This window comes from Meleagris gallopavo, chromosome 25, assembly GCF_905368555.1.
Source record: "Meleagris gallopavo chromosome 25, MGAL_WU_HG_1.1, whole genome shotgun sequence".
NCBI classification, from domain to species: domain Eukaryota; kingdom Metazoa; phylum Chordata; class Aves; order Galliformes; family Phasianidae; genus Meleagris; species Meleagris gallopavo.
The window spans coordinates 2,611,618-2,638,237 of NC_139428.1; the positions used below are offsets into that span (position 1 = coordinate 2,611,618).

General features: G+C 47.1%; 1 protein-coding gene across 17 annotated transcripts in view; it reads left to right on the forward strand.

The window, feature by feature from the left end:
- The window catches only part of EPB41 (erythrocyte membrane protein band 4.1), a 69,037-nt gene that overhangs the window by 20,455 nt on the left and 21,962 nt on the right, over positions 1-26,620 (forward strand). For 6 of the 17 annotated variants that reach the window (XM_085208785.1, XM_085208799.1, XM_085208796.1 and 3 more), the window contains exons 2-18: positions 3,987-4,428; positions 6,474-6,704; positions 9,093-9,197; positions 12,129-12,171; positions 13,598-13,673; positions 14,375-14,593; positions 16,519-16,606; positions 16,741-16,893; positions 17,352-17,449; positions 17,697-17,869; positions 18,702-18,818; positions 19,955-20,086; positions 20,812-20,919; positions 22,365-22,576; positions 24,312-24,368; positions 24,502-24,546; positions 25,010-25,072. In XM_085208785.1, the coding sequence (XP_085064911.1) occupies positions 3,994-4,428; positions 6,474-6,704; positions 9,093-9,197; positions 12,129-12,171; positions 13,598-13,673; positions 14,375-14,593; positions 16,519-16,606; positions 16,741-16,893; positions 17,352-17,449; positions 17,697-17,869; positions 18,702-18,818; positions 19,955-20,086; positions 20,812-20,919; positions 22,365-22,576; positions 24,312-24,368; positions 24,502-24,546; positions 25,010-25,072 (2,355 nt within the window). In that variant the 5' untranslated portion in view covers positions 3,987-3,993. The remainder of the gene's footprint in view (positions 1-3,986; positions 4,429-6,473; positions 6,705-9,092; positions 9,198-12,128; positions 12,172-13,597; positions 13,674-14,374; positions 14,594-16,518; positions 16,607-16,740; positions 16,894-17,351; positions 17,450-17,696; positions 17,870-18,701; positions 18,819-19,954; positions 20,087-20,811; positions 20,920-22,364; positions 22,577-24,311; positions 24,369-24,501; positions 24,547-25,009; positions 25,073-26,620) is intronic. The other 11 variants (XM_085208795.1, XM_085208800.1, XM_085208786.1 and 8 more) reach the window with 10 other exon arrangements.

The window sequence follows — 26,620 nt, forward strand, 5'->3', positions numbered from 1 at the left end:
TGGGGCTCTCCTTTTTCTTCTTCAGGCTGTTGGCTGCAGTTACAATCTCCTCTTATCCGGCCACAGCTTCAAGCTCAGGTTTTTCTGCTTGTTTGAAGGCAGTCAGCTTCTGTGTGCCTCATGCAAAAAGTGACTCTTCGATTTTTTTGGGTGTGTGGTGGGAGGAAGAGGAAGAAAGGGGAAAGTGGGTACAAAAGAATGCCCGATGGGAGGGGTGGAACCAAAGGCTGCATCCATCCTGAGGGACAACTCTTCTCCAACATCTGCAGGAGGAAAGCCCGCACTGGTGTGGGTTGGAACTGAGGGTGGATACCCCCTCTGTGCTCATCAAACACTACCAAGCATCGAATCTAAATGTGTATATTAGAAGCGGGGTAAGCAATCAGACAACTTACTCCTTTTAAGGCTGGGATTTGTTTTGTTTAAAGGATTTTGGAGAAGAGAAGGAGGGTGAGAGTAGGTTGAAAGAAGCCTGCACTCCCCACAGTGATGTTATGGGCCCTTGGGTGGAAGCTGGGCTGTGAGCTGTGAGGCCAGAGGGGTCGGGGCATCTGGGGGGCTGAGGGTCTGATTGCAGGCTGGTAGGTTCAGAAGACCTGCTGTAACCATGTGCAACGAAGTTTTCTTCTGATTGCTTCCTATTGCTGTAGACTTCCTGTCTGAAGTAGGATGCTCTTAAACTTTGAAATGCTTAAATACAGATCCATACGTGAACGCTTTGCTGGTGAGGTATTTACTCAGCAATCTCTAAAGGCAGCATGGGACCAGATCTGAATTTTTCTGTGCTTTGTGTATTTCTGTAGCATAAAATGCCCTCTCTCCACTGGACCAGAAACCTCCCTCCAAACCCATCAGTGATAAATATGGCAGTTAGTGCAGCTGAGCAGCAGTGCTTCTAAATGCAAAACCAGAAGGAACGAGTCCCTCCGCATCCAGTGTTATGAGAGCTGGAAAACCTGATCCAACTGCAGTGGAGAAAATGTATTTAAAACCCACTTTTTGTCTAAATAATGAGCAAGAGAGCAGCAGAGCAGGAACTTTGTGTCAGTTCTACTGTAGATATCCTGCATGGGAACAAAATTGAGCAAAGATTGAAGGAATGGGCTCCTAGAGTACCGTGGCCTCTTGGTTGTGTGTCTCACTTGTGAGCTCCATTGCTTTGGGTTGAGAGCTTGAAAGCATTTCTGAGCATAAAACTTGAAAGGCAGCTGCCAGCCCAGGCAGGGCTGAGCTCTTACAACAAGATGCTCGAGTGCACTCTGTGTTAGCAGTGCTGGTGGCTCACTGCCACGATTCCGTGTTTGTTGGGAAGGGCAGGGAAGGGAAGTGCTCCTACGTGCCCATCTCCACATCCCCTGCCCTGGGAGGGGGATTTGGCCGAGGGAAGCTGAGCTCTGACGCCATTCCTGGGGGACAGAGGAAAGATGTGGAGATGTTTATTGCAGTCAGACTGGTCCCACCTTCAGACGCTGGGATGAGTGCTGTCTGCAGTGCACAGTGGTGGCTGCTTTGAAATCCAAGCAAACAAACAGGCTGAACAGGCTGTTTGCAGAGATATTAGTGATTAAAAAGAGAAAGCTACATCCAGAGGAAGTGTTTGTTTGGAGGCTGTCTTGTTTATTGCCTTGCTGAGGCTTCTCTTCTGCTGTCCCTTACCTTCGCTCCTGATTTCCAGAGCCGTGATTCTGCCTTTTTGTTTTTGAGACAGCAGAGCACTTCAAACGTGTGTTTTGGTAACGGTTCTTATAAATGCGTTTATTCAAAACAAACACAGAGGGAAGCAGCAACTAAGCATCCTGTTGGGCAGCAGATGCACGGCTGTTTGTTGGGTGCTCAGGATGGGGCAGACCTGCAGTATGGCAGGGAGCTGGCTGAGTGCTGCGTTCCTTTCATTGGGACTTCACAGCCTTCTTGAGGAGCCTTTTCTGCCTTAACCATGCAAAAACAAATTCCTTCAAGACTTCTTTGAAAGGTGAACACTCAGGTCGCTCAGCCTTTCCTCACAAGGAAGATGCTCCAGGCCCTTCATCAACTTTGTGGCCCTCTGCTGGACTCCTCATGGGAGATCCCTGTCTTGTTTCAACTGGGGAGCCAGAACTGGACACACTATTCTAAATGTGGCCTCGCCAGGGCAGAGTAGAGGTGGAGGATCACCTCCCTCAATCTGCTGGCCACGCTCTTGAATTTCAATGCATCCCAAGATCCCACTGACCTTCTTGGCCACTCTCACGGCCAACCTGTTGGCCACCAGCTCACTGTGTGGGCAGCTGTGCGTGTGGTCTGGTGCTGCAAAACCAGGCTAAAATGAGCCCTGTGGCTCATTCCCAGATTTGGCTGCTGTGGTTGGGCCAGGGGATGGGATTTTGGGGGGTTTCAGAGATCCTTTCCCAAATGCAGCTCGAGTCCGGGTCCCACTGCTGCATGGTCCATCCCATGTTACATCTCTGCTGCCCACAGTGCCCTGCAGGCTGCCAGGGGTCCCCTGTGGAAAAGCAGCATGGCTGAACTCAGGAATTGTGCATTACTGGGAAGGAAAGTCAGAGCAGGTCCCTAATGCTGCTTTGTTATAAACCACAGCTTTAGCAATAACATTAAGCTTTTGCATTAAATGCAACGTTAGAGAGCTTTGGAAAGCTGGGAGGCTTTTGTCCTTTAAGCACTCTGTTTATTTTGACAATTAGTTGGAGCTAAATTAAAATTGTTGGCTGCACCGATACGTAGGAAGGTGACATCTTAACATGTTCCTTAAGTTTGTGCTCTGTGGGAATGTTTTTGTGCTGAGGTTTGGGCTGGGGGATTGGGAGGCATATTGGATTATATGCTATTTGCTCTGCGTAAGCAGTGGCAATTTATTGCTGCAGATACATGTGATGCAGTGCACAAAGATTAGTTCTATCCTCTCTAAAGCATGATTATTTTAGGGCCTCTTTATACCTTAAATAGATATTCCCCGCATGTGATTTCCATCTTTTTGTGTCAACAGCCCAGGCTAAAGTTGAAATAAACATTGCATCAGCTTAATAACACAGCTCTGAAGAAATCTGCTCTCCATTATGGAGATTGTTTGGAAGCCTTTTAGTCTTAAATTTTTCAGATGTTTGATGGTGCAACGCAGAGGTCTCATGAATCCCAAAGTGCTCTCAGCCTCTTTGGGTCTGCCTTGTGCTGGGCAGGGTGGTGTTTGTAAGCACAGCTCCGAGCACAGCAGTCGATCCTATTTTTGCACCCCCCTTTTTTAGATCATTTTGAGGTTCTGCAACCTGTTTCAGGGTCATGTAGATGTGAGGAACACTGGTGGGTATGCAGCTCCTGACCTAATAACAGCTCCTGTTGGCTGGGTGGGCAGCAGCAGATTTTCCCTTCCCATAGCAGCTGGGCAGGGGGGTGCTGTAGTGCTGTGAGCCCCTGTGGGCTGTGTAGGATTTTTGCATGGCTTGGTAGGAGGAAGAACATCTCATCACGTGTGTGTCCTCATCTGCTCCATGTCCAGGCACTGTGCAAGAGGGGAAGGGGACTCATGAAGGAGTGAACCTCAGGACAGCCATGTGGGCTCTGCTTCCCCTTTGCTCCCAGATTTTAACCATTCTTGCTTGCCCAGCTGTAGATGTGATGCCAGGGCATTAGCCAGCCTTGTCCAAGTGGTGAAGGATGCATGGGCAAGCAGCCATAGAGCTGTTTTCTGTCAAAACAAGCAGAATGAGTTATTTGTTGCCTTATTTTGTAGGCTGGAATCAGCAGGACAGGGCGGTCATGTCCCGTCCCCAGAGGTGTTCAAGGCCAGGTTGGATGGGGCCCTGGGCGGCCTGGGCTGGGATTAAATGTGGAGGTTGGTGGCCCTGCGTGTGGCAGGGGGTTGGAGCTTCGTGATCCTTGATGTCCCTTCCAACCCTGGTCATTCTGTGATACTGTGATTCTATGTCTGCTTGTGCATTGAGCCACTCGGCCCTCCTATCCGCAGTGTTTGACCTCTCACACCTCTCTTACAGCACCACCATGACAACAGAGAAGAGCCCAGCGGCAGACCCCGAAAACTCAGAGCAGCAGCAGGCGAAGGAGGAGGAAGGGGCTGCCAACACACAGAAGCAGGAGGCATCCCCAGAGCAGGGGTCGGGGCCCAAGCAGAAGGCATCCAACGGCAACACGCCCACGGCTGAGGAGCAGGGCCGGAAGGAGCGCCGTGCCTCCGAGGGCCGGGGTCTCTCCCGCCTCTTCTCCTCCTTTCTCAGGAGGCCCAAGTCCCAGGTGTCTGAGGAGGACAAAGACACCGATGTGCCCAAGGAGGGCGGTGGGGACCAGAAGGACTCAGGGGTAGGAGCCAACCCTGATGAGGAGGAGATCCTGGTGAAGGCCCCAATTGCAGCTCCCGAACCGGAGCTGAAGACTGATCCATCTCTTGACCTCCACTCCTTAAGCAGTGCAGAAACACAGGTAAAAAACTCTGCTCGGCCTGGCAGCGTGTCTGCTTAGGCAGATTTATAGAACAATTCTTATCCATTGATAGTAAGCTAGAGAAGACAAACCCCTGAGATGCTGCAGTCTCTTTGTCATCTCCATGTATTGCATAGCTTGCTCCGCTATCAAACCATACTGCCAACCACCTGAGATTGTACTCACTCTTCAAAGCATATCTTAAAACACCCTGCACTGGCTCAGTGCTCTGCTGAGGCGTGGAAATTCCCTCAAGAACTTGGGTTTGAATTCGTCGTTCTTGGCAGAGCAGTTTCTCATTTGGATGCCCTCATTTGGTGTGTGCAGAATAAAGGCAGGTTAATGGTACAAGGTGGGAACTGCAAGAGAATGTGAACCTGTGGGAGAGTTTCTTGAACTCCAAGAGGTGTATCTGTGGCATTTCAGGGCTTTGGCATCTCTTCAGTCTGGGCTGTTGCTGCAGTTGCCAAATACAAGTATTTTCTACAAAAGCATCATATAGATAGAGATTTCTGCACAGCATATGTGCTGGGGCTAGCTCCTAGCAGCTAAAGCATGGTAGGAACCGAGGGAGAGATACCCACAGTGAGACATTCACTAAGCAGCAGCTCATTTAGGCTGTCAGTTGGCCTCTCTTACTCCTTGGTGGGATCTTGGGGGGATACAGCCCTGTGGACACCAGTGTAGCTGCCTGGAGTTACAAAAAGTCAGGGACCACAACTCCTGGGACCTCCTAAAGCCCAACCAACCTGTGTGTGTTGATGGAGACACAGCAAGTTAATGGTAAAATCTGAACTACATGCACTGCTGCTGTTGGGTTTTGAATGGTCTCCAGTGATGTGCTACATTTGAACTGCAAACTCTGGGTTTTTAGAGACTTTCTGAGAAATGCTGTCTGAGTTGGAGTGTTGGAGTGTTCCCAGCTGTAGGCAGTAGTTGTAAATCCAACTCCGTAAATTTACAGTGCTGCAAAGAAGGTAGCAGGTAAGGTGGTTTTATTTTTCCAAGTTCCTGAGCTTGTGAAAAATATGGGATGATCCCTGCTCGAGCTTTGTACCTACCAGGGTTGGGACATGTTGGGCAGCTGAAGATTTTCATGTAGTTTCAGCCCTGAAGTTGCTTCCCTGGGAGGAAATGCGTGATTTCTTTCTCTGTTTAACTTTGCTTTGCACGTGAGAGAGCAAACCCACAGCCTTCCTTCAGCAAGCGCCGTTTCAGATGAAGCATTCAGAGCTTTTTTTTTAGTTCTTATTTCAGATTGACGTTGGTGGCTTTTTGAACTGTGACACTCTGCAGATATTTCTGCCGTGAAAGCATTTGTGAGGTGCTGCCTGTTTGATAAATGCTGACCGATAGGCATTACGAGCTTTGATTCTCTGCTCCCTATTATCCCAGCCCTGCTGGGACAGAAGTCAGCGGCTTGTGGACATTATTGAGTTTCTAAATACCACAGCCAGCAGTGCCTGCGTGCGGCTGTGCCTGGCTGTGATTTCATGAGATGCGATGGGCTGAATTAACAGCTCACCACCGGCTCAGACCAGGGTTTGGCTTTCCCTTCCCCTGCCACAGCCGCGTGCATTGGGGCACTTCCAGCACTTATCTGAGCTTGCTGTGGACTCATTTAACCTGCTGAAATGGCTGGTTAAGGAAAAAACACCACTTCCTTCCTTCTTCTGTTCCCAAACTGTGTCGTTTTCTGCTACTTGAGTGAGTGAAGCTGGCTCCTGAAGTGCTTCAGTGGGCAAAGGGAGAGGTTGTCAGGGCCGAAAGGTGACTTCCCCTTTTGGTGACCTGAAAATTGGCAAGATCTAACCTGCCCCAACTTCTCTAATCAACCCCTTTTTGTTTTTTTGCATCATTTATTAAATGAAGAGAATGACTTGAAGCACTGTACAGGTTACCATTGCTCAGTGTGCTTATTGCACTCCAGTTTGTGGGTTATGCATCTGGGCTGATAACAAATGTTGGGGCGCAGTGCTTGTTTCATGGGCCGGGTTTTTGTTTGCCCCATCTAACTGGCTGTGTGGATGTGCTGGGGTTTTCAGCCTGCGCAGGAGGAGAGGAGGGAAGAGCAGGAGTCAGACAGCAAAGACCTCGAGGGCAAGGAAGGAGGTGAAGGGAAGGAGGAGAGCGCTGAGGCAGAGCTGAAGCCAGAGGCTGCAGAGCCCAAAGCAGACAAGGATCTGAAAGCTGCCCAGAGATCCATAAGAAGACACAGAAACATGTACTGCAAAGTTGTCTTGCTGGATGACACCATCTTTGAGTGTTCTGTGGATGTAAGTACATGCAGAGTTTGTATCTTCTCTTTTCCCTTTCACTTCTCCTCCAACTGCCACCAACACTATGTAATGGGGACCTAATTTGCAGCCAGTGATTTACACAACAGCCTTTACTGCACAGCCATCTTGCTAGAAGCTGCTGTAACTTATTCAGTGTGTTGTGAAAATCTCTGCATTTCACTCCAGGAGTTGGTCTTGTTTCTTGTTCTGTGATTTCCAGGCACCTTGTTTTTAAAGGTGGGTGAAAGTTTAGAAGTATGTTACCCCTCTTGCTGCTCATCTTCTCTCTCTTTTTCATACCAGGCGAGAGTTGGGTTTATTGTGCCGTGTTGGGATTGTCTAAATATCTTCTGCCTCTTTCATCTGAATAAAATGTGTTGTCCTGTTAATCTGTGCTTTTCTGTTCACCCACAGTGCCTTTGGCTGTCAGGCTGCTGGCGATCTCCTGTAGTTTGGATGTAAAGAAAAACAAGCTGCATTTAGCTCAGGGTTTGCATATGTTTGCAGTAAACAATTTAAAATTATTATGTTGACTTACAGCACTGCAAAGAGCTTTTATTCTGCTTTATTTTGTGCGTTCTCTTGCTGGGCTGCCTTGCTGTCAGGGCAATAAAAAGCGAGCAGAAATGCCTATTTCAGTATTGAAGTGCTTGCCCAGAATATTAATAATTGGGCAGTCACCACACATCCACCAGCTTGTTTTCCTTGTCCCACTAGCTAAAAGGTATCTGGGCACAGGGCTCCTTGTGGGAACGTCACCTCGGGTGATCCTGGGCAAGTAGGTCAGTGCTGGCAGTTTGTGTAACAGCACAGCCGTTGTTGCTGAGCGGGATCAGCACTGAGCATTGCTGCAGCACTGGGTGTTTGTTGGGGATTTCGTGTGTAGCCCCCCAAAAAAGCCAGCTGCTGTCTGCCAGGGTGATGCTGGCAGCCCCTCTGCTGTGCTGGTCTGGCACAGCCATCCTGCGTGTGCACAGCATGGCAGTGGGCTCAGAGCAGCAGAGAGGCAGCGGCTGCTGTCGATGAGCAGCTCTTAACTGCACGAGTACCCTTGGCTTTAATGCCAGTATCGTCTTCTAGAGGGCTGGAGCATCTCTCCTTCAAAGACAACAGGCTGAGGGAGCTGGGCTTGTTTGGAGAACACTCTGGGGAGACCTCATTGCAGCATTTGGGTACTTAAAGGGAGCTTATAATGAGGGGAGAGACCATTTGCACAGGCAGACAGTGATAGGAGAAGGAGAAATGGCTTTTGACTAAAAGAGGAGAGATTTGGTTTAGATGGGAGGATAAATTCTTTATCCACAGGCAGTGATGCCCTGACCCTGAGAGCTGTGGGTGCCCCATCTCTGGAGCTGCTCAGTGCTGGGTTGGATGGGCTCTGCTCAGCCTGAGCCTTTGGGGGGCAGCCAGCCCATGGCAGGGGTTGGAGTGTGGGGGGCTGTAAAGTGCCTTCCAACCCAACCATTCAGTAATTCTAATCTAGAATTTTGAGAATTCAAGTCTTCATTAAGAAGGATTTGCAAAAGTGTAGGCAAAGACCAGCACCAGTGCCTTTATTCAGAGAGAATAACTGCTTTCAGACGATCCTTCCAGCTGACAGCCATAGAAAGCTTTTAATTCCTACATGTCTTCAAGTGCCAGTTCCTTGAGAAATATCCCAGGCTAATACATGAAGTGCATTAACTATAGAGCTGCAGCGTGTGTGCTAACAGCCTTACAGGGCTGGAATAAAACAGGGCTGTGGGCTTTGATCAATTGCCATGCAAATATGACTAAAAGGGGAGATGCCAGCACAAGTGATGCATTAGTGAAGCTTATTTGGCGTCACTGGAACTGCACTTTCTTTTACCAAACCCTCCAATAGAATTCACTGCTTTTGGTTACCATAGTTTTGTGCCTTTAGGGATGTTTTTCTTCATGCTTTGGACTAAAAGGGTATCAGTTCCTAGGGCCAGCTCATTCACATCACTTCTGCAGGGTTTTGGAAAAAGAAAAGAAAAAAGAGTAGATGGAGATACTCAGTATTTCTGGAGGGAAGAAGCTGAGTGCTAAGCAGCTTTCAGTGTATAAGGCAAAAATAGGGAAGCTAGGTTTAATCAGCAGATCGGGTTGAGGAAATGGCTTTGGAAATGATGGCCTTTTGTTCTGAGCCACTGGCTCTTTCATGAAGCTGCTGAGCCTCCAAAGGGGGGCTGTCATGGGGGGCTGCAGCAGCTTCATGTCTTACATTGGCTGTCGTTTAATCAGCACTTGGTTGTCTGAGAACCTGATTTCAAGCTAGTCGACACTTTTCACCTTTCTTTGTAGTGTCTACTGTTTGATTCTGTTGCTGTTCTGCAGACAAAAAGCAGCCTGTCCTCTGGAATCTCTTCTGTGTCTTTGCAGAAACATGCCAAGGGGCAGGATCTACTCAAGAAAGTCTGTGACCACCTTAATCTCCTGGAAGAAGACTATTTTGGTTTGGCCATATGGGACATGCCAACCTCCAGGGTAAGAAGTTGCTCTTTTATGGGTGGATTCAGCTCTGTGCAGAGCTGTCCTCCATGAAGATGGGGATGCATAAGTTGCTGATGCTCTTCTTAAAACGACTTTTGATCCCCTCACTGAGAAAGGACTAAAAGGGCTTTTTGTATTGCGACTTGAAGAGGAGGTTAGCTCCCCTTAGGTGATGTTAGATGGACCTAAATGCTGACACACTGCAGTCCTTGAGCCTGTGTTCATGGAAGGCACACAGTGTCAGCAGGAGTACGACTGCTATGCTTTGGGCACAGAGGAGTCATCGCATGGAGGTTTATTTAAAGTAGGGCCAGACCTGGGCTCTGGTGCTCAGGGAGGCTTTGGGTTTGCTTTCCTGTTCCTCCTCTGACTTGTGACTCCCCTTCCTCTTGTTTCAGTAACAAATCCTGGGCTTTGAGTTCATGCTGGAATTATTTTACCCTTGATGTCCTCCTCCGCCAGAGCAGTGCCAGCAAATGTAGCCATTTTAATAACGAGTGGTTCAGTGCATTCTTTGAACAATAACATTGAGCTGTGCTGGTAGCTTTATCACCTTTGTGATGGGAACACGGGCAGGGAAGTGGGAGTGAATCAAGGCTTAGAATGTACAGCAGGTGAGCATGTAGCAGCTGCTGGCTTCCAGCACAGATTCAGCTTCTGCTACCTACATGCCAGCCTAAAACACACCCTTGGTGGTGCCTGGGAGGATTCCTGGGCTAACATTTGAGGCTTGGGATTTTTGTGTTTGTTTTTTTAATTGTTTCAGTATTTTTCCAGCAGGAAGTCACAAATCCCTAAAAGCTGTTAGGAATTTCAGCGGCAAAGTATATGTATGTTCCTTTTCCATGAGTATTGTGCCTCTGAAAAGGGAAAACATGGCTGGGGTACGGAGCACCAGCTGCTGCCTTGGCACTACTGTCAGCATTTGGTGGGTTTGAATTGAGGCCTTTTCATACCAAAATTCTTACTCACATGGCTTTGGTTTAAGGACTCTGGTTGGACAGAGCAGTGCCTTATCTTTTAAACCCCTGGTTACACTTTAACTTGAGCAATTACTCAAACTCTATTTAATGAAGCTAGCCAAAAGTGTGCTACGTTGAAAACAAGGGGCCACTTTTATGTCCTTCACACCAGTTTCATCAGTCCACACTTTGGCTGCTTTTCCCTGTTTTTATAGCTTCCATGTTGGGCCAGTTTCCAACGGCTACAAGATGTATTTGCTATTGAGGGACTAAATAATTGAAAGGATGTATTTTTAATATGCAGGCGAAACAAAGCTCTGTTTGTCCTGTTTGTGCCACAGGCAGCAAGCTGCCCTGCTGGCTCTGGGTGCTGCCTGACCTGAGCTCAGGGGCTGTGCAGCTTTTTAACCATAGAGACAGAAAGCAGATAGCTCTGTCAGATCAGTGTGTCAGGGCTGAGTGCAGGAAGGTAAAGTTGCTCTAGTGCAGAGGAAGCTGCTCTATTGAAGCCTGGTTTGTCCTGATGGGGGACCTGCCACCAGGTGATTGATTCACTGCTAGAACTGATCTCAGTAGGAAGCCTGTAGCTGTGCTTCTTTACCTCCTGGCAACTTGCAGAGCAGCAGGGAGATGCAGGCCTCTGTGCAAGGGCAGTTAGAAGGCTGTGTGCAGGTTCTCCCATACACAGGCAAGAAACCTTCCTGGTGATGGGTGTTTTCAGAGAAGGAACTACAGAGGGTTCAGGTGGACAGGGCACTGCTTAGCACCAAAGCAGCCCCAAGGCCAGGGTGTACACAGGGATGCTCTGCTTAAAACAGCAGCTGTAAAGAGAAAGCAAATGCAGGAGCAGCATGCCTGTTTCTGAGATGGATTTCCTATCACTAGCTTACGTTAGGGAGGCCAGCATATAAAAAGATAGGATTACACATAAGCATTGCTGTCTCCCTGCCACAAAGCTAACAGTCCTTCTAGTCAAGAGAAATTGCTGCGGGGGTTGCAGTGTGTCAGTTCTTGCGCCTCAGGAGATCCAGATGTGCAAACCTTCCTCAGGTCTCAGCACTGCAAAGAGGCAGGAGTGCTGGGAGCTGTTCCCACTGTGCTTGGCAAAAGCAGGAGTGTTGTTTTGAGCCTTCTGCTGCACCATCATCCCACAAAACCCCAAATTACGGAGGGAGGGTGAGGGGGGGAAGGATATATTTCTAAATTTGTAGCTGAGATAATTACTAGAAACTTGAGTCATACTTTAAAGAGACTGAGTTTGTGTCACGCTCTCCAGCTGCTGGATGTTTTCTCTCCCATTTTAGTGATTAGGTCATTAAAGAACACAGCTAATAATAGAAGGTCTTTGCAATCTTTGTTCTGAGGAGGGTAAGTATGCAGATAAGGGGCATAACAAGAAGGCAAACACACAATTTGTCTGTTTTCAAAGGTCTTTGAGGAAAAATGTGTTGCACAAGTGCTCCCCTTGGCTGGGTTTGCCTGAGTCCATACCTGCTGGGATGCGGTTGCAGCCTTTTCTAATATGCTGCTTTTAAAAAAGACAGTGAAAATAGGATCTGCCAGTGCAGGATGTGCTGTGCTGAGTTCCCTCAGATGCTGTTGCTGTGTTTTCGGGAGCCAGGATAAATGCATTCATTTAAACCCTTTTCTGTAAAGGCTGCCTGCATGCTGTAGGGTGCTCATGGGCTGTGTGTGCTGAGCCTCTGAGTTAATGGGGTCATCTCAAAGGAGACAGAACAGCTTCATATTGGAAACTGTTCATTCATATTCATTGTCGGGTTGGAAATTCACATGCTGAGGCTTCAGACTGGAGTAAAACTTCTGAAACATGCTCTCCATCTTCAGTTTCCATGGTTGCATCCGTGCCTGCTGTTGTCTTTTTGCTGCGCTGTTGGTGACTTGCAGTTTGCTGCGGTGTTTCTGTAACGTCTGTTACACTGTGAATGCTTTTATTCCCTTACAGACGTGGCTGGATCCTACCAAAGAAATAAAAAAACAAGTTCATGGTAAGTGGATGGGATTTATCAGGTGGCTGTGTGTATCCTCTCCCCTTCCTTGCACACATGTGGCTCTGGTGTGTGGCCCTGAGTGCTGGGCAGGATCAGCACGAGTTCATGCCATCTGTGCTTTCTTTCTCTTCTTCTTAAGTATTTAGTTATGCTCTACATTGAGGAGAAGTGTCATTTCCTTGCAAAAACATAGCTTGGAGTGTGTTTGCCCTGTGCAAGCCATGCTTTCCTTACTACTACTAAATAGGGTGGAGAGGGAGATGTCAGCAGTTGCCATGTAAAATCTAAGAGGTGGTTGTTGGAGCTGAGCCCAGCTGCGTGCTGGAGTGAAGCAGTGTGGGCTCCAAGGTGGTTTTAGGGTCCAAATAGGGATATTGGAATGATAAACAAAGGCCTCAAGCAGGATCAGCTCAGATGCCACATGCTTTTTGAAGGGTTTTAAGCTCTTCTAGTGCTGAGTTCATTCAAGATGAGGGCAGTGTCAAAGTTAAGTAAACTTGTGAGGCTTTTGTTTTCTTTCAGGGACAGCATAGGGTATGACTGCTTCATGAGTAAACACTGTTCTATGGGTGTGCTTGGGGGGCACAGAATGAAGTGTGTCTCTGCATGACTGAGGTTTTAATCAACCTTAGCAAGTTAGCAGCAAGCACATAGTGTCTTCCTGAAGCAAAGTTTTTTTGGAACTACAGTGCTAAAAGGCACAGGAGAAGGGAATTCCACGGTTGCTCTGTGATGTGATTAGGAGTTGCATTGCATGTGCATTGGGCAGCACACACAAGTGACCTGCTCAGCTGTGTCACTGAGCCAGGCAGGCTCATTGTACCACAAATAATGCCACTTCTCAACACAATTACAGGGGTCCTCGCTGTAATGTGTGCAGCAGTGCTGTTTGCAGCAGGCTTTATTGCCACAGCTTGCTCTTGAGTTGTAAAGCTCTTCTTGCCTTGGTGCTTGCTGCTCCTTCCAGATTGATGCCTGTGCTGTGTTGAAGTGTGCTCTGCCCACGTGGCCGCAGCACATTAGGCTGCTGAGTGAATTAGCACATCTGTTCCTTATGAGACATTTGAAAATTGGGTCGAGTGATGAAACACTAATTCATTAACCTACAGCACGTCTGACCTCTCTTCATGAATCTTTTTTTTTTATCAGTGAAGAAGTATTTGAGTAATTTAGCCTCTTGGGATTGAATTTAATTGTTTTTTCCACCAGTTGTGGCATCTTTCACATGTATTCATCTGCCCTGCTTTGTTTTCTCGTGTGTATCCTAGCTCTTGTAAATGGGATTGTATCTTTTGCCATCTGCCTCAGCAGCAGTGAGCTGTGTGAGCAGCAGAACTGGAGCCCATGTTTGGGTCTGATAGCTGGCTGTTGCAAAGCTCTTCTGCTGGGTTTATTTCTCTAAAACTTCTCTTTGTATTTTCAGGAGGCCCCTGGGATTTTACTTTCAATGTCAAGTTTTATCCTCCGGATCCTGCTCAGCTGACTGAGGATATAACGAGGTGAGTGCCCCATTCATCTTGCTAGCAGCTAGAGAGCTTGCAGAGCAGCACTGAGAGCACCTTCAGGAAGCTGCTGGAATCAGATTAGCAGTGGATAGATGGATACCCCATCCCTGGAGGTGTTCAAGACCAGGTTGGATGGAGCCCTGGGCAGCCTGCTCTAGTACCAGATCTGGAGGTTGGTGGTCCTGCCTGTGGCAGGGGTTGGAACTTAATGATCCTTAGGGTGCCTTCCAAACTAAGCCATGCTGTGATTATAAGATTCCATGATTCTCTGAAACAGAAGTTTTTAATACTGAAGCATTGCTCCATCCTTCAGGACATCCTGAAGAACTGTTTGGAGGGGTTCTGTTTGTTTGGATGGAATGTTTGTGTGTATGGGGATGCTCCTTCCCTTCACCAAAGTCCACATGCTGAAAGCAGTGTCTTTATAGTCGTGTTTTTGTATGGGAAAATACACTTTTATTTAAAAGAAACTTTTCTGATGATAGGAAGTGTCCTGTTTTTTTCTGGAGTGGAGGTGACCTGAAGTCCTCTTGTCCTCCTGTGATGATCATCCCATAATTAAAAATACACACGAGAAAAAACATTCTGCTTAATTCGTAGTGCTGCAAAATAATGACTTGGTTCAGTGCTCTGGAGCAAATTTCCTCAGGTCTCTGTGGTCTCTGTTAATAGCATTGTTTTTTTTCCTGCCAAAGGTATTACTTGTGTCTTCAGCTTCGACAGGACATCATCTCAGGGCGACTGCCTTGTTCCTTTGCAACTTTGGCTCTGCTGGGTTCCTACACAGTGCAGTCCGAGCTGGGGGACTATGATCCTGACCTACACAGCACAGATTACATCAATGAATTCAAACTGGCTCCAAACCAGACCAAAGAGCTTGAAGAGAAGGTTGTGGAACTTCATAAAACATACAGGTAAAGCATGGTGGCACCTAAGAACTGTCTTTTTAGATTGCTCTTTTTTGACAGGTGCCTCATATGAGTGCTCCTTTTCAACAATATAGCCATGAAAGTAGGTTTTATTTCATATAAAAGCATAGACTTCCTTGCTTTAACCTTGTTGCTTCTCTTTTCATGTGTTTGTTTTTGGATTTACACGAGTTTTGGGTTGTGATCTGCTTGGAACAGATCCCTTGTCGTTATGTATGTGCTGTAGTCTGCAGCATGCTTAGAGTTTTCTGCTGCCACACATAACAATTAATGTGTTATGGTGTAGAATTATTCCAGGTAATGCTTGAGGGACAAAAGTGCATTATGCTGTCATCATGTCCACAAATGCATTAGTGACCTGGGCAGATGTGTGTTGTTCTGGTGAGGCTGGAGGGCTCTGATGTCAGATCTGAGGGTCACAGTGGCAGACCCTCCTCCTCATCTCATCTTGACCTTATTTTTGTAGATGCTCTCAAGTGCTTTGTTGCAAAAGCTCCGTGGAGCAGTGTGCTCCCAGAGGGGTGACACGGGGAACATCCATAGCCAGCAAGCAGCTGCACAGTTCCAGTGATACTTTTGTATTTTTATGGGAAAAAAGCCCATAAAAGTGCTCCAAAAAGGTACCAAGGTGTTGTGGAGGTGTTGCACTAGCAGCCCTCTGACCTGTGGGAAGCTGCTGGCTATGATACACTGATGGTTGAGAGCAGAGCCCATGGAAACCAATAACCAAAGTGCAGCCGTGGGGGTGGGCATAGACCCCTGGCTATCACCAGAGCTACGATTAACGCCTCACTCAACCATGCAAATCAATACTTGATCTTGATTCCCCTCCATTTGCACTAAGAGGAATGAGGGACAATAAGTACTGGGCCACTGACAGGCTTCATGACTTGGAGTCAAAGGCCGTCGGCTGTGCCAGAAGCAGCAGATCACATTGCTGAATTATTCATGCCTTTGTTACAAGATTACTTGACTGTGTGGGACGTAGATTTTTTTAAATGCACTCGTGTGTGCAGTAGGAAGTATGTAGTATGTGTGCATCTCATCTCTGGTCCGTGTTCTGTGAACTGTCAGAGGATTTCCAGTGGGAAAGTGCTCCTTCTCTCACTGCTTTATTAGCAGAGCAAAGGTGTGGGTTGGAAACAGTCACTGCTCTCAGGTGCTGTGCAGGACACTGTCCTTGCAGTGCTCTTTGTCCTGCACACTGCTAAGTACTACCATTTACATTGCACACTGCATGGATGTGAGTGCTCAGCAAGGAAAACATCAGAGCTGTGAACAAAATGGACAAAATGGAGTGTTTGCAACTGAATATTTATCCAGCTGAGCTGCTGAATGTACCTTGCACAACTGAAACTTATTAACGGGGGCACTTCAGTAACACTGATAATAGCCTCCATTATCGGGATGTTGCTGTTAAGCAAAGTTCTGTTGTGTTGCCTTTCCTGCAGAGGGTACCATCTGTTCCCAGAAAACGTCTCATTCATCTCGTCTGCCCCATCAGGAATATCTGCGACCTGGTTTCAGCTGTCCTCAAACAATGGCTGGGTTTGGGAAGGTCTCAGGCTGTGTGCTTACCATGCACAGTACCTGTCTCTCCTTGCCTTCAGCTGAATGGAGTGTTCTCCACCTCCAGTTTTGAACCCTGTGCCACACTTTTTTCGCGGATCAGTTACTTTCTAGTCTGGTGTCAGTAGCACTCAGCTGAAGAATGATGCTTCTATTTTATGGGGGTGTCTCAAAATGCAAACTTATGCATTCAGAGCAACTTAGTAATTCATTACTTGGGCACAGATTTGCTTGTGCTCAAAGCAAAAGATCTAACAAGTAAATGGTTTTGTGAGATCTGATGCGTCTCCTCATAAAAGCAGCATTTATGGAAATGCCAAACCCTTTCTCTCTTTCCCCAGATCCATGACTCCAGCCCAAGCAGACCTGGAATTCCTGGAGAATGCAAAGAAGCTGTCTATGTATGGAGTTGACCTTCACCACGCCAAGGTGAGAATCAGTGGGAGGTGTGGAGATTAATTAAGAGCTTCGGGGAAAGACTAAAGGAGTAATTTGGAGGACACCCTGTAACCCAGTACAGCTCTGACTCTGGTCTTTGCTTCAATGTACATGTACTTTCTCAGGACTTGGAAGGAGTGGATATCACTCTGGGAGTCTGTTCCAGTGGCCTTCTTGTTTACAAAGATAAGCTGAGAATCAACCGCTTCCCTTGGCCCAAAGTCCTGAAGATTTCCTACAAACGCAGCAGCTTCTTTATTAAGATTCGCCCAGGGGAGGTACGTTATGGCTCCTTTGGGGTGTTTTGTTAAATTATCTTCTGATATCTTTGGGAAGGAAGCGAGCTTCCTACTGAGTTGGCATTTTATACTCTCTTGTGCTTCTGATATTGGCTTGACCCTAAGTTCAGCTCTTCAAGCAGAGCCCAGTGACTTTGCTGAAGTGCTGAGAGACGAGGAAAACTTTAATATGTCATCCAGCACCACCTCCTGGCACAGTCTGGTATTCCCACATCCAGGCTGAAAGCAGTTCACAACTGAAATTATGTTAGAGAGCCTCCTCCTTTTCTGGAAATGTGGCAAAATACGGGGCAGATCATTACTTTTCTCACACCTGAGCTCCTCCTGCACATCCGTGGAGTGAGCTTAGTGCTCTTGGGCATGAGGTAGATGGGCTGGGGCTGCACTTCTGTAGCAGTTGCTTCTTGCCCAACCTAAATCACTTATGTTTCCAACAGCAAGAGCAGTATGAAAGTACAATTGGATTCAAGCTACCAAGTTACCGGGCAGCAAAGAAGCTGTGGAAAGTATGTGTTGAACATCACACATTTTTCAGGTGAGTTTCCATTTAGATAGGCTTCCTTTGACTAATGAATGCTGAAGCTGAGTGGCTGAAGATGAGCACACCTTCAGCGTTCCTTAAGTTCCAACAGAAATCAGAGTGAGATGATTGCAGGGAAATGAAATACTTATATTGCAATACATTTCCATGCAGCTTCCATGTGAGGTTTTCTTTCTCATGCAGATGTGCGTCGCTTCCTAGATCCGGAGTCATGCTTTTAACTTGCATGTCTGCTTTCCAGGCTGACTTCAACTGAGGCCATCCCCAAGAGCAGATTCCTGGCTCTGGGCTCCAAGTTCCGTTACAGTGGGCGGACGCAGGCGCAGACCAGGCAGGCGAGTGCCATGATTGACCGACCTGCACCCCAGTTTGAGCGCACAGCGAGCAAGAGAGCTTCCAGGAGCCTTGATGGAGGTTAGTGGGCAGCTCTGCTTTGTGCCCCTGCAGCATCCTGCCTGGGTTCAGCTCTTGGCTGTGTCTGATTTCGCTTTGATTTGGTGAACTTAGGGTTTTGATCCCTTTGAAAACTTCTAAGTATTCCCTGAATGCTACTAGAATTTGCTTCTTTATTTGTGAAAAAGCAACTTATTTAACTTCTCACTTCAATGCAAGACCTGGATGTAACAGATAAACCCTATAGCAGTGTCACCAAGAACTGACTGTCAAAAAACAGCTGTGGATGTTGGTGCTGAAGGCTCCTTGCAAAGTTCTGGTGTAATCACATTCAGCCTCAGGACATATTCCTTTTGGGAGATCAAGAATTGTAGGATGTTGCTGATGTATTATGGGGTGGGGTTGAAACTAGATGATCATTATGGTCCTTTTCAACCCAGGCCATTCTATGATTCTCTATTTAATGTAGATTCTTAAGTTACACTGCTTTCCTTGAGGGGGAGAGATTTGCCACTAGTGCTTGAATCGTGGTCAGTGTCTGTTAGGGGGATGGTAATACTGAAGTTTGTGGCACATCCATCAGATGGGCTCTTTCCAGGCAATTTTAAAAGATCCTGATAACAGACAGAGCACGAGAGGTGAAGTGTGAAAGGGGGAGTGGTGAGAGTTTGCTGCCTTGGATCTGAGTCAGGGAGTGCTTGTAAAATCAGGACTCCCAGCTGCAATGCTGTAACCCAGTGTCAGGGCATGGAAAGAGCATCCCGTGAACGTAACGCTTCCGTCCCCGTTGAGGTCTGCTGCCTTTTTCCATCTGCTGTGTGGGCAGTTGTTAACATGTGCACCATTTCTTCAGCTAAACGTGCGACTCAAAAAGTTGAGTTCAGAGCCGTAGAGGAAGAGAAGCAGGAGGAGGTGGTGGTGGTTGAGGTTCCCGAACCAAAACCCGTGGATCAGTTCCGAGAGAAGCCAGGTATAGCTGTGGTGGCTACAACTCTCTGCAGTGCGTTTGCTATCCTTTCCCCACTGAGATGCCTTTACATGCTTGTTCCTGACAACTCTGACAAGTTTCACCGAGCCTGGCGGCTTGCTTTCTTGCTTCTTTTCAAGGAGAGTTTTGCAGACAGAGGACAGGCAGCCTGGGGGAGCCCCAGTTCTCATTCAGTTCCTGCTTTGCACCCCGTTAGGCAGCCCTGGGGAGGTGGGGAAGCGGGCAGGATGGATGGCACTTCAGAACTGTCTCCTTGTTAAATTTGGGTGTTTTTTAAAATACGGATTAGAAAACTCTCAAAGTTCTTTTCCTGTGGTCAGAATACTATTTATAAAGCTTCTGGAAGACTTCATTCCTGGAACAGCTTGCAATTTTTTTTGAGCCTGTTTTGGTGGTGTGAGAAATGCCTTCCATTTTAGTACATGGAGCCTAGATTTCTCTTTATTGCTAATAAATATTAACATCCTCTTATGTATATTTAAATACTGCTGATGATGGCAGCAGTGGTGATGTCAGATATTGACTTTCTTCCTCACTTAAATAGGCAGTGCTTGCGATACATTACAACTGAGCATAATTCATATGCATTGTGTGCTGTTCCATTTCCCTTCTTCTACCATGAACTTCTGCAGTGAGCTTTTGACATCACTCATTTTCAGGTCTGAAATCCAGCTCAAGGTTTCACAAAGTGATCTGGCAGATTTCCCCCCCTGCCAATGTCTCCCCTCTGTTCCTGCAGTCAGCACAGCCCTCTGGTGGAAGAGCAGAAGATGGAGTTAGCATGTAGCACAGCAGGATGGATGGATGGATGTTCTTACAAAGCGCTCGAGAATAGTTTTCATGTCCCCCCAAAGCTCAGCCGGGCCTTCAATGGGAAAAAAACCCAAAGAGCTGATTAGTTTTGATTTTAACTCTTCCCCAGTATCCTATTGGGACTGTCAGATCTAGGAGGACTGACAGGCAATTTCAGCGTGGAAAATTATTGCTGAGCAGTGTTGGTTTAGAAACTCTTTGCTGTTCTGAGGCTGCCTTGGCAAGGAACCTCCACTCCCTGTCTGTGCTGCCGTGTGCCCGTGGGTGCCCAAATGCTCCATTAATGCATGCAAACCTCTTTCTAGCCAAGCACGTGCTTGAAAGTTTTGAAATGAAACCCATTGCAGAGGAGGAAGAGGAGGAGGAGGAGAAGGTAGAGGTGGCTCAGGTTCCCCTTGCTGAGCCAAAGCTGCCGGACCTGGTGCAGCAGCAGTCAGGTATCGCCACGGCTGTGCATGGCACCTCAGGTGCCCACTGCAGTCACCTGTGCTGGGACTGCTGGGCTGCAGTGGTGCTGCAGGGCAGGCTGCCTTGTTTGCAGTGGTGTTCATTGCTGGTGAAATCACCACCAGCTTTGCCAACGTGCCAGCACTTGTTGTGGTGTGAGTGGAGTGCCTTGATGTGGCTTGGCTGTGTGCTGCTGCAGTGGAACTAATGCCAGCTGGGTGTGACAGCCTTCTAACACTTCTGTGCCACTGTGCCTTTCTGTAGGATTAGTGTCCATGGGCAGTGTGCCGTGCCTCAGACCTGATCGTGTTCTCTGGGCCCATGGAGGTCACCTCTTCCTCTTCTTGACACTTTTGCTCCCAGTAGATACTGTCCTCTTGACCAAGGTGGTGATGATTGCTGTTTTAAACCTTGGATTTTGGAGGAGCATTTTTGATTGTGTTTAAATCTAGAATAGTATATTAAAATAGTTAAAGGTCATTAATTGAGCAAACCTGAAATACCATGGTTCTGGATGGAATGCACCTCCATCAGAGGTGCAGAGGAAGAGCTCAGTGTCTTTTTGTCGTTTTTGCTGTGTGTCCTGGAGCTCTGAGGCACTGTGTGAGGAGCACCAGTCCTTATAGAGAGCTGGCCTTGTAGCTTTACAGGTGGCACTGCTTCCTTTTCTGTTTAATCTTTGAGGTGGCATTTAACACACACATAACTTTTTTAGCCACACATGCCTCTGGCACTGTTGAGATAAGCGCAGTAGAAGAAGAGGAGGAGGAGGAAGAAAAATTGCTGGTGATGGGAGAGCTAAAGCCAGCCCTGAAGGAGCCAGGTACGACTGTGACAGCTTTTCCCCCCATGCCTGCCATGTCACAACCCCACATACAACTCCTCGGGCAGCTGACACCGCTTCTAAGGCACAAATGCCACCAGGTCCTGGAGCAGATGTACTCCTGGAAGGGCAACAGCATGCCTGACTCACTGCTGTGCTGGAGGGTGGGAGGGGGAATGCAGACAGCAGTGGTAACTGGGGGCTCTAGTGTGGGTTTCAGCAAGACCTGTGTCAAGGACTTTATCTTAAAGATATCAGATCAGTGATCAAGGTCTTGCTTTTTCACCCATCTGCCTTCTGTGTGGCTGACCCATGGATGCTCTATTCCATACGCTTTTGGGGCACAAATGAAAAGCTCCCTGGTGAATGGCGTGACGTGAAGTGTCACTGAGGAGCCACTTAAAGCTACCATTCCTTCTTGAATTCCAGAATTATGGTGTCTGTGATTGGCCGGGTGGGCTTGGAAGAAATCCACGCAGTGTAATCTTCCTGACCACGTGTAGATGATGTTTTTAGTGAAATAAAAATCGAAAGGCAACACTGGGAGAACTAAATAGTTTGTTGTGCCTGTAGATAAAGACCATGAATTAATTGGGGCTCGCTTTGTTGCACAGCATTAGCTTGAATATTTGTGGAAGTTTCGGGCTTACAGAGCTCAGGGGCTGTCTGGGAAGTCAGAACTCAAAGGAAGAAGCAGGCAGTTGGTTTTGTGCACACGTAGTGCTTTTATTTCAGACTCATCCTCTCAGAAAATGATTTTTTTTCAAAGCATGTTATGCATTTGTGCACTTGCACGGATTTGGAGATGCTGGATATCTCCTTGCAGCCGTGCCTTGTGCTGCAGCAGGAGATACCCATCTCAGGCACACTGCGTGAGTCTGCTTTGGAAGCCACTTGAAAGTTGCTGTAAAGTTTTATGGTGAAATGCTTGCCAGGGTATTTCCTTTTTATTCTTCTTTGCATTGCTGAAGAGATCAGGGCTCTATGGGAAAACTTTGGTTACTCTTCCAGAAACCACCCATTTCTGACTGAGGACATGCAAAGGAGATCCAGAATTCACCGCAGCTCCAAGTGTTGCTATTTTAAAGGTTGTGTTTTGATGGAGTTCTGTATGAAGGACCCAGAAATCAATGGCACAACGTCAAAAATAGATTAGCCTTTCTGGTGTGGCTTCTCTGCGGAGTGCAAGCTTGCTTTTAGTAAACCATCTCTTGTGGAGTTTTCTTTTTATTTTGTTGCAACCATCAGGAAAATAATCTCAACTTCCCCATACTAAATGCAAAAGCTGCTTTGCTCGACATCTTGATTTCTTCTTCCCTTTTTGCCTCCTTCTCCCTCCTCCCTCCCTTACAACTACAGCGCTGTAATTTGGAAACCCTTTGTGTGAAGCTGTGGAAGCGCTGCCTGCTCTGACCTTTGTGCTGTCTGTCTGTCTGTCCCCTCAGCTGTGGCAGTGATAACACCTGAGAGGAGCCCCCGGCCCACGTCTGCCCCTGCCATCGCCCAGAGCCACGTGGCTGAGGCAGCCCCAGCTAAACCTGATGCCAAGGAAGCCCTCGCTGCATCAAAAGTAGAAAAGGAAGCACTGAAAGTTGAGGCGAAGCGTGAGGAGGTCCTCCCAGAGAGAGCCAAAGCAGAGCAAGCTGAGGCATCTAAGGTATGTTAGTCCACATCACTTGGGGAGAGGCTGGTGCCAGGCTGGAGCTGTGGCCCTGAGCACCTTCCCTTCCTGGGCAGCGGCTGGGAGGGAGCAGTAGGACCTGGATAGCAGGGAGATGCCAGCCCTGACCACAGTGCAAGGAGGGGGGTGGCCAGGTGAAGGCAGAAGGGCTGGCTGGTGGGAGCTCTGGTGCAACTAAACACAGCGGGGCTGACACATTTAAAAAGTTGGCAAGAATTGCACACAAACAGATATTTGAGTTTGTGTTGACTTGAATTCGGGGCTCACTCTTTGCTAAGCTCTATCTGCTGTTTCCTGATAGGACAGCGTGAGCAGTTCTGGTGAAATTAGTGACCTGGGAATGGTCCACAGCCCAATATCTGAATGCAAATGCTCTTTAATTTATATACTTCCTCTGGATGTTTCTGAAAACCAGACTGAAATTTTGGTAGTAAACGGTGCTGTTCAGACCTTGGGGGTATTTATTATTTAAACGGAGGTTTTTTCAAGAATATTCACACTCTCCACAGATGTCTGAGGCTTCTGCTGGTGTTGATGTGATAAAGATATTCGTGTGTTGGTATTTTAAGTCAAAATAATGTGTAAAAATATTGTTCCTAGCAGAGTGTCCTTAGCATTCTGCAAATCCTACTGACTGAAAGCTCTCAGTGGTGCAGCATTGGTGCACGCCTTGAGTTACCATTTCCATGTCAGCCCGAATGTTTGGTTGTTCCCAGCTGTTCCTGGAGCCAATTTTTGCTGTGACATGGGATGTATGTGGTCTGGTATGCACAACAGACATGAGACATGTGGTCTCATCATGGGAGATCACTGTCAGTTACAGCTGGCAGATGGAGGTGCAGAGACAACAGTTGAGTAGTAAATTTCTTGACCTGTGTGGATGATAATTTCTAAATGAAAATACCAAAGGAAATCTTCAGGAGGGTGTATTTGAGAATCACTCTTCTTGTTACACCACTCACACCCAATAGCTTTAAAGTGAGGATAAGTAAATTTAATTTATTCCATTTCGCTTATTGCAGATTTGTTGGTTGGTTTGTTTGTTTGTTGTTGGGTTTTTTTTTCCCCTAAATATTTCTTTTTTTTTTTTTCCCCCCTTTAAACGTAGTTGTGGGGGGAAATGGTGGATTTGAACACATCAAATGTGCCGTTTCTCACATGTAGAACACCTTCTCACACTTCTTTTAACACCAACTGATGCTTTCACCTTCAGAGTATTCAGCATCCCAGTTTCCCTGAAGTGCTTTCCTTAAAACATTAAGACAATCTGGGCTCTCTGCTCATGTTCATAAATACCCTAATTTGTGATATTAGGTCCATTTTTATGGGTAGGTCTCTTCTTACTGGCTGTACAAACACAATACCGCAGCATCCCATCTGTGCTCATGTGAACGTGTTGCTTTTGGTCATGATTTCATGGGAAGATCCAGTGAAAACATGGGCTGACAAGTATAACGCCAGCAGGAAGGCAGCACTAGAGAGCACTATTGCAAATGCACATCACTCTCAAGCTGAAAGAATGACCTGAAATGAACTAACAGACTGCAAGAGAGCTGCGGTGTCATTAACTCCTTGTGGAAGGCTGCATCTTGGTTTTTTGCATGTGCATTTCAAAACCAACCTGATTCAACTGTGTTTGGAAACTAAATTGTCTCTCGAGAAAAAGGCTACTAACAAGAAATGTTTTTACCCATTTATTTCTTAAATGTAGGTGAGGAAAACGCACATTGAGGTCACAGTACCCACTACGGCTGGTGACCGACCCCAGGTTTGTGCCATTATCTCAGTTAGGACACTCACTATTTTTTAAGGCTATACGGTGAGGTTCGATGCAGTGAAATGAACCAACCATTTTTGTGGTTTTGTTTTTTTTTTTTCCCTTCTTATCACGGCCCAAACAGAAGCAGCCTGCAGAAAAAGAGGAAGAGCTGATAAGAATGAGGAAGGTCAGCCGTTTTACGCTTTCACAAAACAAATTTGCTGTATCACTCATGCATACTTGACCTGTTTAAAAAGACAGTGCTCCAATTCCTTCGTGTGCTTTGGGGTTGGGTTTTTCTTTTCTCTTTTTTTTAAACCAGAGCTGTCACATGCTTGATTTGGAAGTCTGGTGGCTGAAATGGCCCACACTGAATGTCAGAGAGGCACCACCAATCAAAGCAAAAGCCAATGAAACCCTGGGAGCTGTCTCTTTAAAGGACTCATTGCACTCATTGCATTTTCCCATCCCCATGAGCCAGACCTTCCATTCACTGGTGGTGACTGTGGCCCATCCCTCACCGGCACAGCGCTGCGCTCCACTCATTGAGTTGACTTTTTAATTTGCCAATTTGTCGATCCTGCAAGAACAACCTTTTAATTTTTTGTGCTTTTCTTTTTTTTGTTCCCCCTTTTCTTTCATTTTCACAGAAGAGATCAAAGAGACTAGATGGTGAAAACATTTATATCAGGCATAGCAATTTAATGTTGGAGGTTTGTATGAACTCAAAGCTTTTTTCAGTTGCGTTTGCCTAGATCTGTGTTCTGTGCTCAACTTTTTCTTCCTCTTCTGCTGCTGCCTTTCTTTTTGCATGCTATTGCATGAAATATTTTTTTTTAAGTACGCTTTTGCATGTTGACAGTAAACATGACGATGTGCAGGCATTCTTCCTTCTACCCCTTCTGACTTTCATTCTCTCACACTCCCCAAGATATATGATTGGCAGAGCCATGTGCTCAGCCTGCTCTGTTCTTGGACCACGGCACACGTTGTGGGGGGAGGCTCCTCTATGAGTTTCTGCTAGCTGGAAATAAATTATTTCTGGTGGAAACAAGGAAACATATCCTGGGACAGCCTGCATTGCAGTACATCCCCTCGGGGCTGGCTGTGACCCCGTGGCAATGGATGCCCATCCATCCATCCATCCATTCCCGTTGGCTTTGGGAGCCCTTCCCTTGGCTTCACCCAGCACAATCTCAGAACAGAACGTGCCAATCATATATTTACCCTTACACCATGTTACAGAAGACTTTGTGGCTTCTGATATTCTGTTCCTATGTTATGTGTTTCTACTCCAACTTGCAGCACCAGCAGCTGGTAGTAGGGTTTTTCTCTTGGTATCTCACGAAAGCGAAGTGTACTAACTGCCTTCTCCTAATCTGAATTTTAAAAGTTTTGCAGCTTTTGGGGATTTTCTTTCTTCTTTCTTTTTTTTTTTTTTTTTTTTAAAATGACTGCTACAATTTAAGCTTTTGGACAAGAGCACCCACGGGCAGAGTTTGGCCACCACTGCGAGGACAGTGCCTTGTCGCTTCCTTTAGACCAATTGAGCAGCTCCTCCTCCCCAGCTCCAAGCAGAGCTCTTACCCACACCCTGCTTCCAAACAGCTTTTTCCTGTTAATGAGGGACCAGGCTCTGCTCCCCCCACCCTCCCGCTGGTTCTGTTGCAGGTGCTCCAGTGGCTCACTCCTCTGCTCCTCTTTACTCCGTGTGCGTGGCAAAGCAGGTGGTTTCTAGCAGACCTCACAACTGCTGGCAGAGAAATGCTCCAGGAGCTGCTGTTTAATTGCACTGAGCTGCTCAGTGCTCCACACGCTGCTCTCTGTGGACTTAGAAAAAGGCAGAATGTGAGGGAAGGCTTGCTGGGCATAGCATGTTCCTTAAGGTGTTTCAGGAGCAGCTGTGATCTCCTGGCTCGCTCTCTGCAGGCTCAGATCAGCCCTTGGGAATGGCAGCAGGGATTTGGGTGCTCTTTCTCTCTTCTCTAAGCCAGTTGCAGCTGTAGGGCTCCTGACCCCATGCCCAGATGCAGTTTGCATGGAGTCCTCAGCCCACCTCTCCGTGCCACTTCCCGTAAGCAAACCCTGTGCTTTATCTGGGACTGATGGCAGAGCTTTTATTTCCCCAGAACTGTGCCAAAAAGAGCAAATTTACTCACTGGGCATTGGGGTCTGTCACCCTGTATGCTGCAGGGATGCAGGTACCAGAGTGGGACGTCTTCCTCTGGGGAGGTGTTTGCTTCTGGCAGCGCTTGCTCTCC